This window comes from Pipra filicauda, unplaced genomic scaffold, assembly GCF_003945595.2.
Source record: "Pipra filicauda isolate LSUMZ 115617 unplaced genomic scaffold, ASM394559v2 scaffold239_size1682155_pilon, whole genome shotgun sequence".
NCBI classification, from domain to species: domain Eukaryota; kingdom Metazoa; phylum Chordata; class Aves; order Passeriformes; family Pipridae; genus Pipra; species Pipra filicauda.
Window position 1 is genome coordinate 1,071,020 of NW_024104353.1, and position 14,213 is coordinate 1,085,232.

Genomic DNA, 14,213 nt, shown 5'->3' on the forward strand with positions numbered 1-14,213 from the left:
GACCTACCCAACTTTGTGTTAAATGAACCTGAAGCTCTACAAGGAAGGCACTAAACATGCTAGGCAGCTTTTTGTGTGTTAAAATTCGGACCACAGGCTGGATAATTTTCACCTTCATGCCCAAAGAAAAAAAAGTAAAATCCTTGGATCTGTGAGGTGTCCAGTTTCTGTAGAGAAGAAAGTGTTACTTCCCCTTTAAGCCTGGAGCAGTCCGTGTGTGTGTGTGTGTGAGTGTGCGGTCTGTGTGTGTGAGTGTGTGTGTGTGTCTCCTCCTCTTTGAGTGACACAGCACTTAGATATGCCTATCAGTAACTTAAACCCCACAAACTCCACCTTCTAAGTGAGGAAGCTGTGGGTTGATGGAAATGTAGTGAGCAGATCGAGACAGACAGTGAATCATTAGCAAACTGCAACGCCAGGATGAACTTGTCTGGAACCTAAAAGGCGAAAACAGGCTGCGAGTCCTCTGCGGCGCTGGGTTTGCTCCATACAGCCAAAGTGGATCTAAAAGCCGGTTGATCCCCAGTCCAAGATGCTGCTGGTTTCCCAGCGGGTAGAAGCACCACGGATGGAGCCACATATTCCAGTAAGTCGCATTTGAAATCGATATGGGCTGGGAAAGTAGGAGCTGGTTTAAAAGGACTTAAACACCCTCGGAATAGTTGCTCGCCGGGCTCGGCACGGCCGCAGCCAGGCTGGAAAGTTTGCAGGGGCGGTTCAAGAAGTGCCCACCTTGGGCTGGCTCTGCCCGCGGGTCCCGTGTGCCGGGGCCGCCGGAGGGAAGGGGACAGAAACTTGAGGGGGAAATTTCGCCCTCCCTTATGGCGAGAGCTCAGCTCGGACCACGGAGAGGAGGGAAGGAGAGGGGGTCCGTGGGCTGTAAAATGGTGGTGAAGAAGATGATTTGCGGTGCGGTCCCGGGCACGGCGGCGGGGCGGCCAGTGCGCGGCGGCGGGGGACGCTCCGTGGGTTTCTGTGTCATTGCTCGGGTAGCGACGCGCTGGGCTGCGGGAAGAGGCGGTGGAGGCTGCGGGAAGAGGCAGTGGATGCTGCCGGGGGCGAGCGGGAGCGGGGACCCGCCGGTGCGCCCGGCGCCGCCAGCCCGCGGGTCCCCGTGTCAGTGCGGCCGGGCGGGCTTAGCCATCGGCGGGGGATTTCCAGCTAAACTTGGATCAGACAGCCAGGGGAGGATAAACCCGTCATCGCCCGGGGACTCCGCCGGGAGGATGCCACGCGTGGAGGGGCTAGCGCCGGTCCCTGTAGTATCTTTTTTTTTTTTTAATAACTCCTGGTATTTGTGCTGGCAGTCGCGTGCCTGGTTATTTTGGGAGCCTGAAGCTCACGTTCGATAGGCAGCATTGAGAACAAAAGGCTGACGGCCGAGCCCCGGAGGAGCCCTGGGTTGTTGCTGAGGGCAGCGCGGAGCCCGGCGCTCAGCCCCGCGCTGGCGGAGCTGCGGGCGCGCGTGTGCGGGAGCAGCCCCGAGTGCGGGAGATGGGGCCGGCGCGGCGCGTCCGCCGCTCGCTCCCAGACCATCCGTGTGTTCGGAATAAGAACGCGTGAACAAAACGCGTGCTGACTCACGCTTTAAACTGTTTTGGTTTCTCATGCTGTGATTAAGATCGGGGTTCAGCGCGATCGCAGGGTAAACACGGCGCTCGCTGGCTCCGTCCCACGTCCCCCCCAGGCAGGGGCTGCCCCTCTCCCCCGTCAATAGCCGGTCCCTCCTCCCGGTCCCTCCTCCGCCGCCTATCCCGGCCTGTTGCTCGGTCCGGGACAGCGCCGGCGTTGGGGGCATCGCGGCTTTTGTTCGGCTTTGGCCGGAGGGGGATTGTCACCAGGGTGACTCGGAGGGATCCCGGGGAGAGCGGCCGTTTCTGGGAAGAAAACGGGCTTTGGTTTCCTTTCACACCGCCCGCTCTCCCCTCCCACCCCCGCCCCCCCCCCGGAACAATAAATTAAAAGGCCGCTTTTGTTTTCCACGGTGCTCCCGGCGGGGGGGGCGGCGGAGCCCGGGGCCAGGCAGCGGGGCCGGGGGGCTCCGCGGAGCCGCGGCCCGGCGGGACCGGGCGGGCAGGTCCCCGGTGCGGGGGACGCGCGGCCGCCGAGCCTCGTCCCGTCGGAAGCCGATAAATCCTTCGGGCACCGGCCGCTCGCAGGGAGCCTCCTGGAAGAGCTTTCCTTCTCCTCCTCCTCCTCGAGCAGCGGGGGGCACCCCGCAGTCCCTCCCCCGACCCTCCAGCGCGGAGATTAACTGCGTCTGGCCCCTTCCGCGGGCCGGGGGCGGAGGCGCCGGGCTCCCACCCCCCCTGCCGCCGTGCGGCCGCCCCGGCTGGGGCGGAGGGCGGGCTGTGGGAGCGCCGGGAGGGCGGAACGCTCCCCCGGTTATATAACGCGAGTCTTCCCCTGCTTAGCCCCGTAATCCCCGGGTAATGCCCAAATGCCGGTGCCCCCGGGGGACTGGGGGGCAAAGGGTGGCCGCTGCTCCCGGTGCTCCCCCTCTGGGCCGAGCTGATGGGGGAAATAAAGCTGCTGATGTGCGAGATGGACCATATGGTGCCTCGGGGAAGCAGGGAGTTGGGACGGCCTTGAACCTGCCGATGCCGGCAGCTGGGTGCTGGCCCCCCGCCCCGGGCTTCCCCGGCATCCCGGGGTCGGCGCGGCCCCCGCCGCCCCCAGACCGGGCTGCCCGGCCCGTGTGGTACCAGTGTGGTACCCCTGTGTGGCAGTGGGGAGGAGCTCGATGCCGGAGGAGAACAGCGGGGGGGAAGGCACTGATAGCGCCCTGGGGAGGAGCCCCCGCCTCGGTGCGGGAAGCCCCCGCGCACGGGGGGCTCTTCGCTGCGACCGCACTCCCGAGTGAAAGGCGGCGAGAGCAGTTTGAGTAAGTTACACGCGAGCACCTAAAAAAGCAGCGATCTAGTGCTGGCACTGCCCATTTTCAGTTCTCTCTCCCTGCCATATGTTTATAAGAGAGAAAAAAAAACCACTTTGGGAAGGATGCTCTCAGCTGAAGGAGGAGGTGGGCTGGGGGACGAGGTACAAGGAAATTCCATGTTAGGAAAGCATTAGCAAGGGGTGACTTCTAATGTTTTCCTGCCACTGACGTTGACAGTGACACACATGTGTGGGTTGATATTGGAACGTCACAGAGTTTTTAAACTCAACCAGGAAATAGTCTGTTGCTCAGGGATAAAAAACAAATAGTCTGTACTGTAGGGCAGGTAACATGCAGTTAAGAGCCCTCGAGTGAGTGAAAAGCTGTTCAATGTTTAGAATTGAGCAGCTCAAATTTAACTTAGCTTTTTATTTTCAGACATTTTTTTTAATCCTATTTTTAATCCTTTTTCACTAATACTTCAGAATCAGAAAAGCATATATTGACAGGGCTTCGCTTTTGGTCCCTTGTAACTAAGTAGTTCAAACCTGCAAAGTCTCCTGGATTTTTTTAAAGCTAAGGTAGTTGTTAAAGGGTTTGAAGGGGAATTAGTAATTAAAGGAAGCAGTTATATTTTTAAAAATTCTTTTGTATGGCTTCCTGTTAACACAGGCAGGAGCGCTTTATAAATACAGTGGGTTTGGTTTTGCTTTTTTACTGACCCTGTTATAAATGTTATAGTGTGGCAGCATCCAGAGATTTAAAATGGGATTAGGGAGCTATTGTGCAAGATGCTTTCTGAACACGCAGGAAGATTTGCTGGAAGAGTTCGTGATCCCAGGTGTCAGGCTGACACTCTTGCCCTGACTTAAATGGTCAGGGCAACCTGCCTGGATGTGACTGTAGGACAAGGATTGACCTAAGAATGGGCTTCATGAGAGAGACAAAAGTTAGGGAGGCAGAAGGTAACACAAGGGCAAGGACAACAGAAAGTAAAATCCCTGAGTCGTCCTGTAGGTTAAGTACAGTGCAACTCACTGGTTCCCAGTCATTTAATCAATAAATGTTCTGTGCTACTTGCTACTCTGATGAAAGTTGCCTTAAAATAACTTTTATGAGTGCATAGCCATGGGAATGTGAAGTAAATCTTGTAGGAGCTGTGTCAAATGGGTTTATCCAAACTGGGGGATTGAGTTGTAGAAGGTTGAGCTCCTGAAACAGGGAACGAGGCAGGATTCCCAGGTTTTCATTGTTCCCTGGTGCTGGCTGTGTCAGCGTTTTTCAAGATTTAGGCGAAGGTGACTATAAGTTACGATTCATTAGTAATTGGTATGGTCTCCAAATAAAGATAGTTAAATCAGTTTAAATGGTGCTGGCACCTCTCCAAGGAACCCTCTTTATATCTGACACATTTGCCGCTCACTTCTTTGAGGAACAATTAATATTGTACATTGCTATTTCTTCCTCTGTGGGAAGAGCAGTGGTGTAACTCACTATGAAGGCTTTCTGCCTGATGTTCCAGTTTGACTTGCTATGTTTAAAAGAAAAAAACAAAAACAAAAACCAAAACCAACATTTTGAACTGAAGGAAGCAGAAGACACACCAAGGCTTTGCGTTGAACTATTTTATATCAATATTGATTTTTAAAGGGGGTTTGTGTTATAAAGAGGGAGCTTTTATGCCCCTGAGCTCTTTGGCAATTATCTTCCTGCCATAAATGTTGATACGCACATAATGGATGTAACTAAAAAATCTCCTTATCCCAGCAGAAAAGGCTGACTGTTTGTTGGAGCAGAGAGAATGCTGAGAGTGTGAATAGACAAACCCATATGTCGCTGGTGAGAGAGATAAATGATGGACGAACAGGAGTTGGTTACTATGGATCAGCACAATAAACCAATTCCCATCATACACCTCTCTTAATAATATACCAGTCTCAATGCCATTGACGGGTAACCTAGGTAGCACCAGTCAACTGTAAGTTTTTCAACTGTTCTTTTATACATCTCAAAGAACAGTTGGGACATTTCTAATTTTTTCAGATGTTGAGTGCTAAAATTATGCAGAACTTCCTTCCTTGCCAGTAATTTTCAAGGGGAACTTTAAATCATTGCTGTAAAATGCCAAATGTGCACAGTAGCACTGTGTACTTGTAGTAAGTTTTGTGTTGTGCACCCCTAAAAGGGGTGCCCTTGAAAAGGCAATCGCTTAACAAATATGTGAAGAAACTGGATGGTGTTTATTAGTACCCTTATTAGGGTTGTTTCAGGATTGGACTGGATATTGGAAGATACCAGAATATTGTTTTAAGTGAAAATAGAAAAAAGAAAAATGCTGTTCAATTAAAAAAAAAAAAAATCCCAAACCAGCCCTTCAGAATAGGCAGTGATATTGATCACAATTTTAACTTTCTGCAACACATTTCAGAGCTGCCAGCAGCTGAAGGGAAACTTTGCAAAACAGTGTGTGCTTGTATCACAGTCCCCTTCCCTTATTCTGTATTACTACTTTTAGTGCTTTGCACAGATAATTGCAGTCTTTATCACTTAAAGGTTTCACTTTATGTTCTTGTCTTCTGGTAGAACTCTTTCATTGCAGTTGCTATGGACTTGCCTGTTAGCTCTGTTCACAATGGAAGTATATCTCAGGGTGACAGTGTAAGCAGGGCTCATGGCTCTTAGGATGCAACTCCATGGTTTTAGAAGTCACCAGTTGCGCTACCAGAGAGCAATGCAAGTCAGAGGGATAACGTGCAAATGCAAATGAGCTAGGAAGAATTCTTATTCCTCTTGGGAGCCCTGCTCACTGATAATATTTTTCATTTTTTAAATAGAGGAAAATGTATTACTAAGTCATTACTTTCTTTCAAGAGGAAAATACCTTCTTTATGCTGTGTTTACTTGCAAAGCTCTCTCAGAGCTGTTTACTTTGGTGTGCACCTTGGATGAACTGCAAGGTGTTTGTTGGGCCTGATGGTAGGAGAGTACACCCAGGTTTCTTCTATCAGGCCCAGACTAGCAGTCCTTTTTTCATTTTGTAGTAGATGAGACTCAGTTTTCATCCTGGAATTATGGACTCAAGGATCAGGCCCTTCAGTAGGGACGAGGGATTGTTGTGTGCCCCTATCCTGCTCATGCTTGCTTGACTGAAGGGGGGAATGAAATGGAAGCGCAGCAGGGCTCAGATATTGTCTCTGATGGCTGAATTTTACCTGGATCTTTGCTCCTGTGGGGGACCAGTTGTGCCCAAAGGGAAGAGCAGGGGAAAAAGCTGTGGGTTTCCTTCCTCTACTCCCTACCCCGCAGCCCAGCCAGCTGGACTGGCTGGTAGACACGTGCTGTGCCCAGGGAGTGTGTGGCCAGAGGCTGTATCCGTGGGGCCAGTGGAGAGCCAGTGGGGCCCAGGCGTGGGAGATGCAGCGGGATGCAGGATTTCGTACGGCCCTTCACTCGGAGCGCTGCCTCATCGCTACAATGAGCCATTGATAAGCGCTGACCTGATTAAAGGGCTGCTGCTCACGGGAGGCTGGGGTGCGCTCCAGGCCTCCGACGGGGCTGCCAGGCTGGACAGCATTCCTCTTTGGGAATGGGCAGCCAGGCTGAGGAGGGGGAAAACAGTATTCATTGTCGTGCCCTGTCCAAAGAGATGTGCCGTTGAGAGCCACACTGGTTTTCCCTGCAAGGGACTTGGCAGTTTTATTGATAAAGGAGTGTTACATAAGTACCCCATCAGGCATGTCCTAATTTGTTAATAATTGATGATCTGGGTAGTACAGAAATACTGGTGGTGTTAATGGGCTCCCACATGGATCTGCAATCTCTACAGGCCTCCTGTGTGACTTCTACTTGAATTGTAATACAGGCATTTTACTTTTTTTTTTTACCTTTTTTTTTTTTTTTTTTTTTTTTTTTTTTTATTTTTTAAATTTACTTGGTGATCCCTCTGCAGGTGCCTGTTGTGCCTTCCTGTTTGGTCAGGGACAGCTGGGGACTCAGTCTGGTGCAGACATGATCTAGATTGCTTCTGCAGGGCTGGGTGTTACCAGTGGGATTGTGTCATCCCATGTCAAGCAATCTCTTGAGTGGCAACAGCATTAACCCAGAGAGAAGCCGTTTCTTTGCACCTTCCACCTTTGGAGGGAAGATGTCAGTCCAGTGGGACAGAGGCAGTGATACCTCTGCAATTCCTGCACCAGGATTTGCCATCAAAACCAGGGAGCCAGGACACTTTTCATGAAGCAGAGTGCCTTTCATTTACCCTCCTCCTGATAAGAGATTGTGTTTGCATGCATTTAAAACCCATCTACTTTTGTTGTGCCGCAGCTAGAGAGATTGGAAAAAACATTTACCTCTGTTGACACGCACACAAAAGAAATACTTACTGGGTATCATCATCATCATGATCTGGCTGCCTCCTTCTTCTTGTGTTCTTCTTCTTTTCTGTGGAAGTTTGGTTGTTTTTTTTTCTCTAGAATTAAGTATCTCAAAACTCTGAGCTGGTTCAGGAGTTACACCGACCCTGGATATACCTGGTTACTGCTTTCAGAGTAACCCAGCACATTTACTCTGTTGTGGGCAATGAAACCCATTACCTGCATTAAAATCTGAAGCAGCAAGGTAACTTTCTAGTTATGTTGTGAAATATAATGCCATTGTTCGCTTTTATTAACATCTCGAGGTGGATTACACGGCGGTTACAAGCCTGTTCTGCTGGGCAAAAGACTGTCTGTAATTTCAAGTGGCTGATCCTGATCAGGCAGTTCCAGTGGCTGCAGCAACAATCCTGTGGAGCTCTAAATCACATTTGTCACAAGATCTGCCTGGTAGTATTGGCTGCTCGAAGACTTACTCCGACTTCTCAGCATTCCATCCCTTCGGCTGGATCGCAGCAGTGAGGGACTTGCCAATCTTCCCTGTTCTTTGTGCCTAATTCTGAAAGACTGGCAAGCATTATGCTCGGTTTTCTGAAGAGGACCCAGCTTTACTAAGCTGCCTGTCTGTCAGGGATTAATTTAACCTCTAATTACTACATTTTCTTCACAGTTTGCTGCACACGAGCGTGTTATAACAAAAGCACAAAGAAGTATGTCATTTTATTTAGCCACTACTCTGAAATTAATTTAGGGGGTACAGAGTCAGATCTGACACACTTGGTGTAAAAATAATTGTACTGGCATTAGAATTAAAGTACATAATCTTGTTGTTTCTAATGACACAACAGTACTAGTGTAAATAGTGTTGTTAACTCGTTAGTCATAGCCACAGTAATAGAAGTGATACCTAGTTACAGAGAAGCATTCAAATAAGCATCACAGCAAAAGTTTCCCCAAAATAATTAATGGTTTCCTCAAAATAATGCATGGTTTCTGCTTGATTCCCATCTCACATTTTGGTTTAGGATTACATGTCTAAGAGTAGTTGCTTTTTCTCAAAAGGTGTGCCAAATTGCAGTAAACAAACATTTATAATGGCTTGGGTTTCTTCCAGCCTGGATAATGATTTTTTTTTTTTTTTAAACATGCAGCATCATGGGAACAGTACAAAAGGCCGTATGTCCTCCTCTCCCTGCTCACACTGACATCAGCAGTGCCACAGTTCACGCTGCATTGAGAGCAGCCTGTTGTCTTGAAGGGAGTGAGTCTGCTCCTGTTACGAAACATGGAATGAATTTCTTCTTTTCCAGTTCTGTAATATATAAAACAAAGGCATGGGGTTTTTTTTTTTTCCTTTGGAAAGGTTAGTCTTGGGAAATGCAGCCTGTCTGCAGTTTAGGTAAATGTAGCTAAAACAGCTGTTGTTACATCAGAAAAGTGCAGTAGTTCTCTTGTTATCCTGCCCCCTGTTCATCACCTCTGAGCCAGACTTGTTGAAATTATTTTGAAAATGTGATTTCTCACATAGCGTTGGAACTGAAAAATCATTGGTTATGTACTGACAGTTTATTTCTAATGGAGACAGAAGATTGGTTCTATACTTTGTATCACGTATTCAAATTACAAAGCATGGGCCCATTTCACTAATTCTCCTTCAGTAAAAACTGTAACTGCATTTGATGGGAAACTTCCCCTAAAGATTCCCCAAGGTCAGGTAGGACACAGTTACAGAGTCACATCTTGTATTCCCTTTCTCAGAAGGAGAATTAATGTGGCATCGTTATCCAGGCTTGTGACAACAGTGACACAGGATTGCCAAAAAGACTAATGGAAGGAGAGCGATGATTGATTCTCTTTACAGTAGTAGATCAGGTTATTTCTCTGAATTCTTTCTTCAGTTCTCTCAATTCCCAAACTGTAACCAGTTACTGTAATTATTTACTCTAATTACTTCCAATCTACAAGTAAATCGAACATAAATTAAGATCGACTGATGCGAGGGAGGGGATGGTTCAGTGAGCTGACAGTCAGGTATGGAGACGCTCTTGCTGGTCAGTAATTCCACAGGACGGTGGTTTCATAGCTGTGTGGAAGGACTGGGAAGTCCCTGCTCTGATTTTTAGGATATGAGTTTTCATATAACACACTGAAGGTCTCCTAAGGTGGAAACCAAGCCCGAGTAATGCCTATTCTACTTTCAAAGCTGACAAGATTTTCTTTCAAAGGGCCTGAATATCTGTATTTATGTATTGCTGGAGGAAATTTTTGGAGTAAATAGTTCCCAGGTTCTTACTTGTCTGTTGTAAAATGGGAGTAATAGTGCTTTACCTTTACCTGCACACTAAGCATTCTTAACTAGTTCAATAATTCATAAATCATCAGTGTTTGTTACTAGCTGAGGTCTTTAGAGTCTTTTCAAATAGTTGGAAATTACATTCAAAATAAGGGCAGGTACATCCTACTGTAAGCCCCCTCAGTATGCACAACAGTTTTATTTCTTTGCTTTGGCTGTAATACCAACGCAAGTAGATTTATTTTTTTTTTAAATTTTTTTTCCCATGATATCACATCATGGTATCTTTCATTTTGCTGAAACTTCAGAATTCTATGTAGGGGGAAAGAAAATATTTAAAGACAAAAATGGCATCTACCCTCAGGCATGTATTTTAATGTTTCATTCTCTGTTACAGATCTTCATAGGTTAAGTTTTGGGCAAAAGTAATCAGGTCAATATTTTATGAAGACATTTGTAGTACACAGTTCCACTCACCCACGAGAAGCTTTGTCCCTGTGCATTAGTATGTAATATTTAGTATGTAAACATTTGCATTAGTTTAAGAATAATTATGCAACACTCATTTCATGTGGTTATCGGAATAGATATTGAGTATAATTTTATTTTGCTTTGAGTAGGTACTTAAAATCTTACTAGGATTTTCACAAGTATTTGTATAAGGAAAAAATATCTAAATGTGTCCAGTATTTCAGGAACTCAGTAGATCATGCTGATGGTCAGGTACTTTATAAGGACTTCACTTTTTTTTGTTACTTTAACTTACTTATTTTCCTAATTAACTGTGTTGATTTAGATAAAGTCACAGAGAAAAACTCAAGTATATACAATCTTCCAGTCAGAAATACAGGCAAAAGGTTTTGATCTCTGAGTGTCAAATGGTGACTCATTAAAAAGGAATTTTTGTTCCTCCCTTTTCAAATGGTTACTCACTACCAAGCAGTAAATATCTAGTTTTGATGCTACTGCATTGAAATGCTTGACATTGTTGGTGTATTAAGTCCAAACTCTGTAAGATTATTTGATCCCAGGCTCCATGATTTTTTTTGTTGTTGTTTTTCTTGATTAAAAAAAACTCACTGGGGGATTTTCTTCAAGCTTTACCCGGTCAGTTTGGGTGCAGACTAAAATGAAATATAGTTGGATTTTAATAACAGAGGACCCTTTCCATACTTTAGGCAGTGGGTCATTCAAATTATTTTTAAACACATAGGACCATGCAAGCACTAATTTTTTTCTAATTTTGCATTGGGTAACATTAGACAAGGACATTGGAATTTGTCTAAATCAAAAAAATGCTCTTTGTCTTCCACATCATGGGTTGTGTGCTAAGCATTTTCTGATACTGCATTGCATAAAGCTGAAAATAAATTGTACTGAAGAGACACAGACAAAATCCAGCCGAAGGCATGCCCTTTTTCTCCATTTCCATATTAATCTTGACTCTCTGAGCCATCTCTTTTGTCTTCCTGTTCTTACCTATTCTACACATTTGATGGAAGGGCACAAAGGCATGTTTGAATCTTCCATCTCATCTCCTCTTCTTATGTATGGATTGGTTGGTTTGAATCTACACAGCGTTGGAAAGATGTTTTCTTGGTTACAGCAACACTTATGTTTGACTTGAAGCAGAAGGAGAGTGCATTTGAGCTTTTCAGACTTTATGAGAGGTGAATCTTGGTCCGTGATCCCAGAAGGTAGATCAGCCTTAATTTCAAGTGAAAGTCCTGCATCTTCAAATAACTTCCCATGTCAGTTAAAGTTCAATATTCTTGAATTCCAGAGATATGGATGAGTCAAACCTGAAGTTTAGGGCAAGTGCGAAGGACGTAAAAGAAAATGTAGATGTTTCTTCTGACGCCGCTCTCCCCTCCCCTTCAGGGCTCCCACAGTCTGTCAGCTGTAACAGAGTGATTTGATTACTTTGTAGTGTTAAGCTAAAAGAATAAATCTGAGTGCCTTGGGAATGGGGAACCAATCCAACAATCAAAACCAAACAAGTTAATAAATGTGAAGCATCTCTGCACGGCGCTGCTGTAGAAATGCTACTTGCAGAAGTGCTTGGGGCAGCCATGGCCCAGTCAATTAGTGTAAGTATGCTCCCTGTACACACCACCATTAACTGGATGCTGGGGGCTGCGCTCTGTGTTCTGAAGGAGAAGTGTGTGTGTTTTCTGTTGGTTATAAATTATGAAAATCTTTAATGTCGCAGGCTGAACTGTTTATTGCTCACCCTGTCACTTCCCAGTCTCTCTACTTATGTGGAAAATGCTTGGCTTTGGCAATCTGGATCACCCTTTCTTTAAAAGCATTTTGACTTTACACATCATTTACAAATTTCTATTTTCCCCTTGTCAGTTCTTCTCTCCCCCACCCCAACATGCCACAAGCTAGATAGAAATAGAGCGTTTCAGTGACTGTCCACAGAGGTGGTTTGAAATCCAAACGAGCCACTCAGACTGGTTTCTGCTGCCCACGTGCCAAGCTGCATACAGTCAGGAGTCACTTGGAAGGACAGTGTACTTAGAAATACTGTGAGCTACAGCAACAGTGTTAAGTGCTGTTGTGTAAGAAGACCTGTACTACTGCCTGCATGGGTAGCTGTTCAGATAAGGCCTGGATTACTTACCAGAGGTCTTGTGCCAGCCTGTAGCTTTAATTTTATCATATCTAAGAAAGGCAGTAATGATGAACTAGCTGGGAAATGACCAATTCTGGCCGCCCACAGGACCTCCCCGTGGAGCATCTACGTGTCTGTTATTTCAGGATATTCAATGGTCAGCAAGTCCAGCAAATGTCCATTTGTTGGCGTTCGTGCCTGGAACAGAAACAGGTACAGCCCTTTATATGAGGATGGCAGAAAATGTGCCATTGAGTGCTTTACCATCTGCTACCCAAACCAGTTCAATAGTGGAGCAAACTGTTAAACTTTACGTGGAGCTTAGGGGTTGATTACCTTAAATTACCATCCTGTGGTACATGTTTGCAATGCCAAGACGATTAGGTGGCATGTATTTTCAAGAAATACACGTTCATTATTAAGAAAGGTTATGCAATAACATCCAGTGGTCATTTCCTTTTGGAGCATAGCTGTGTTGGTAGTGTAGCTCTTGTTTGTGCATTTGTCCTGCTGGGTCCTGGTGAGGAGGTGGACTGGCACTGCCAGCACAAGCTGAGCTGCTCTGCGGCACCAACTGGCCCATCTGTGTGGGCTGGTGCTGCTCAAGCCACAGATGGAGAACCAGAGACCTCGGGGTGTAGAGGTGAAGAGGTCCAAAGTACGAGGAGGCAATGGTAGGGGAGAGAGAGGGATGGGCTGGGGTGGGCTGGGACCAAAGAGAGGGCAAAGCCAAGGAGACAGAAGGAGAGCTGAGGAAGCTGGGCAGGTATCTGGGAGATGATGGAGGGATGGAGGCACAGCAGGTCCAGATCCACCTCAGTAGGGCTGGAATCCCTCCTGTGCCTGGCCCACCAGGTCCAGCATCTCCAACAACTTCCGTTCAAACAGTAAGTGTTTCTTGTGCGCAAGCTCATTCTGTCCTTCTTGAACACTGACTTCCAGGCACTGCTTTTCTTTAGTTCTGTTTTTTTCAAGTTCGCAACTCTTGTTTTTCCCTTGTACTCTTGCTTTTATGCCTTTGTTGTGATTGCTCTGCTCTGAGTAGCTCACCCAGTGTCACCTCTCCAGACATAGAGCTGTGGCAGGGAGTGGCTCAGGGCCGGGGCTGCACAGTTCCCATGATCACAAGCATGGTTTGGTTTGGTTTGGTTTGGTTTGTCAGGAGGATTTTTCTTTGGGCGAGCTCAGTGCTGGGGCAGCCCAAATATCACACAGCTGGCCTGAGCACACAGCTGCTGTTCCACGTGCAGCTATGGGATGTGCCCCTTGGATTTGAGCCGTGCTAACACTGGGACAAAAGTCAAGGTATGACAGCTCTGCTGTCCTTATTGTGTAAATTGGCTGGTTGGGGCAGAAACAGTGAAGACCGCTTTCACCTGGCTAACCTGCTGCTCGCTGCCAAGTGACAGCAATGGCTGCATGAGCTAAGTTTGAGCTGCAGAAGTTGCTTAAGACATTAAGTAAATAATCTGGCACTTGACCCACATGGAACAGCAGAAGTGCCCGGAGCAGCAGGACTAGCCTGCCCTGGGTCAGCCTTCCCTGGGCCAGCCTCCCAGGCACGTCTGCATGAGACTAGTGCACCTTGCTGGGCACGAGAAGCTGGCTCAGAAGGTCATCTGAGGTGCTAATGAAACATCTCCCCACATCTCCTTCAACAGAAATTTGGAATCTTAAGGTGGCCTTGGATTCTGTCAGAAAAACGTTAATGTTCTCTTTTACAGCTGGTTCTGAAGCATTGTAGCTTCTCTGAAGTAAGGAGATGTAATTCAGTGTTTACAAAGGCAGACAGGAAAGTAAAAGACTCTTTGGTTCTCTCTGAGAGCTTTTTCAAATGTAGAAAGAATGAGTCACTCGACATTTCATTACTGAATAGGAGCTGATTTACAAGTGTGTATGCCCCGAGATGAATGTTGGTGGATGAACTCCAATACTTTCCTCCATGACCATGCTGTAAATGGGCTTCAGCCAGTTTGATGTAATTCATTCTGTGGCACTGTGCTGTCTTTTGAAATGGAAGCATCATCCTTCTTATGATCTTCTGAATGC

At 46.6% G+C, this 14,213-nt stretch overlaps 1 protein-coding gene across 1 annotated transcript in view; it reads left to right on the plus strand.

Annotated features, from left to right (window-relative positions):
• Window positions 1-312: 312 nt before the first annotated feature.
• Window positions 313-14,213, plus strand: part of MAMLD1 (mastermind like domain containing 1) — an 81,616-nt gene continuing 67,715 nt past the window's right edge. The window contains exon 1 of the mRNA XM_027716523.2: window positions 313-586. Coding sequence (XP_027572324.2) covers window positions 533-586 — 54 coding nt within the window. The 5' untranslated portion in view covers window positions 313-532. The remainder of the gene's footprint in view (window positions 587-14,213) is intronic.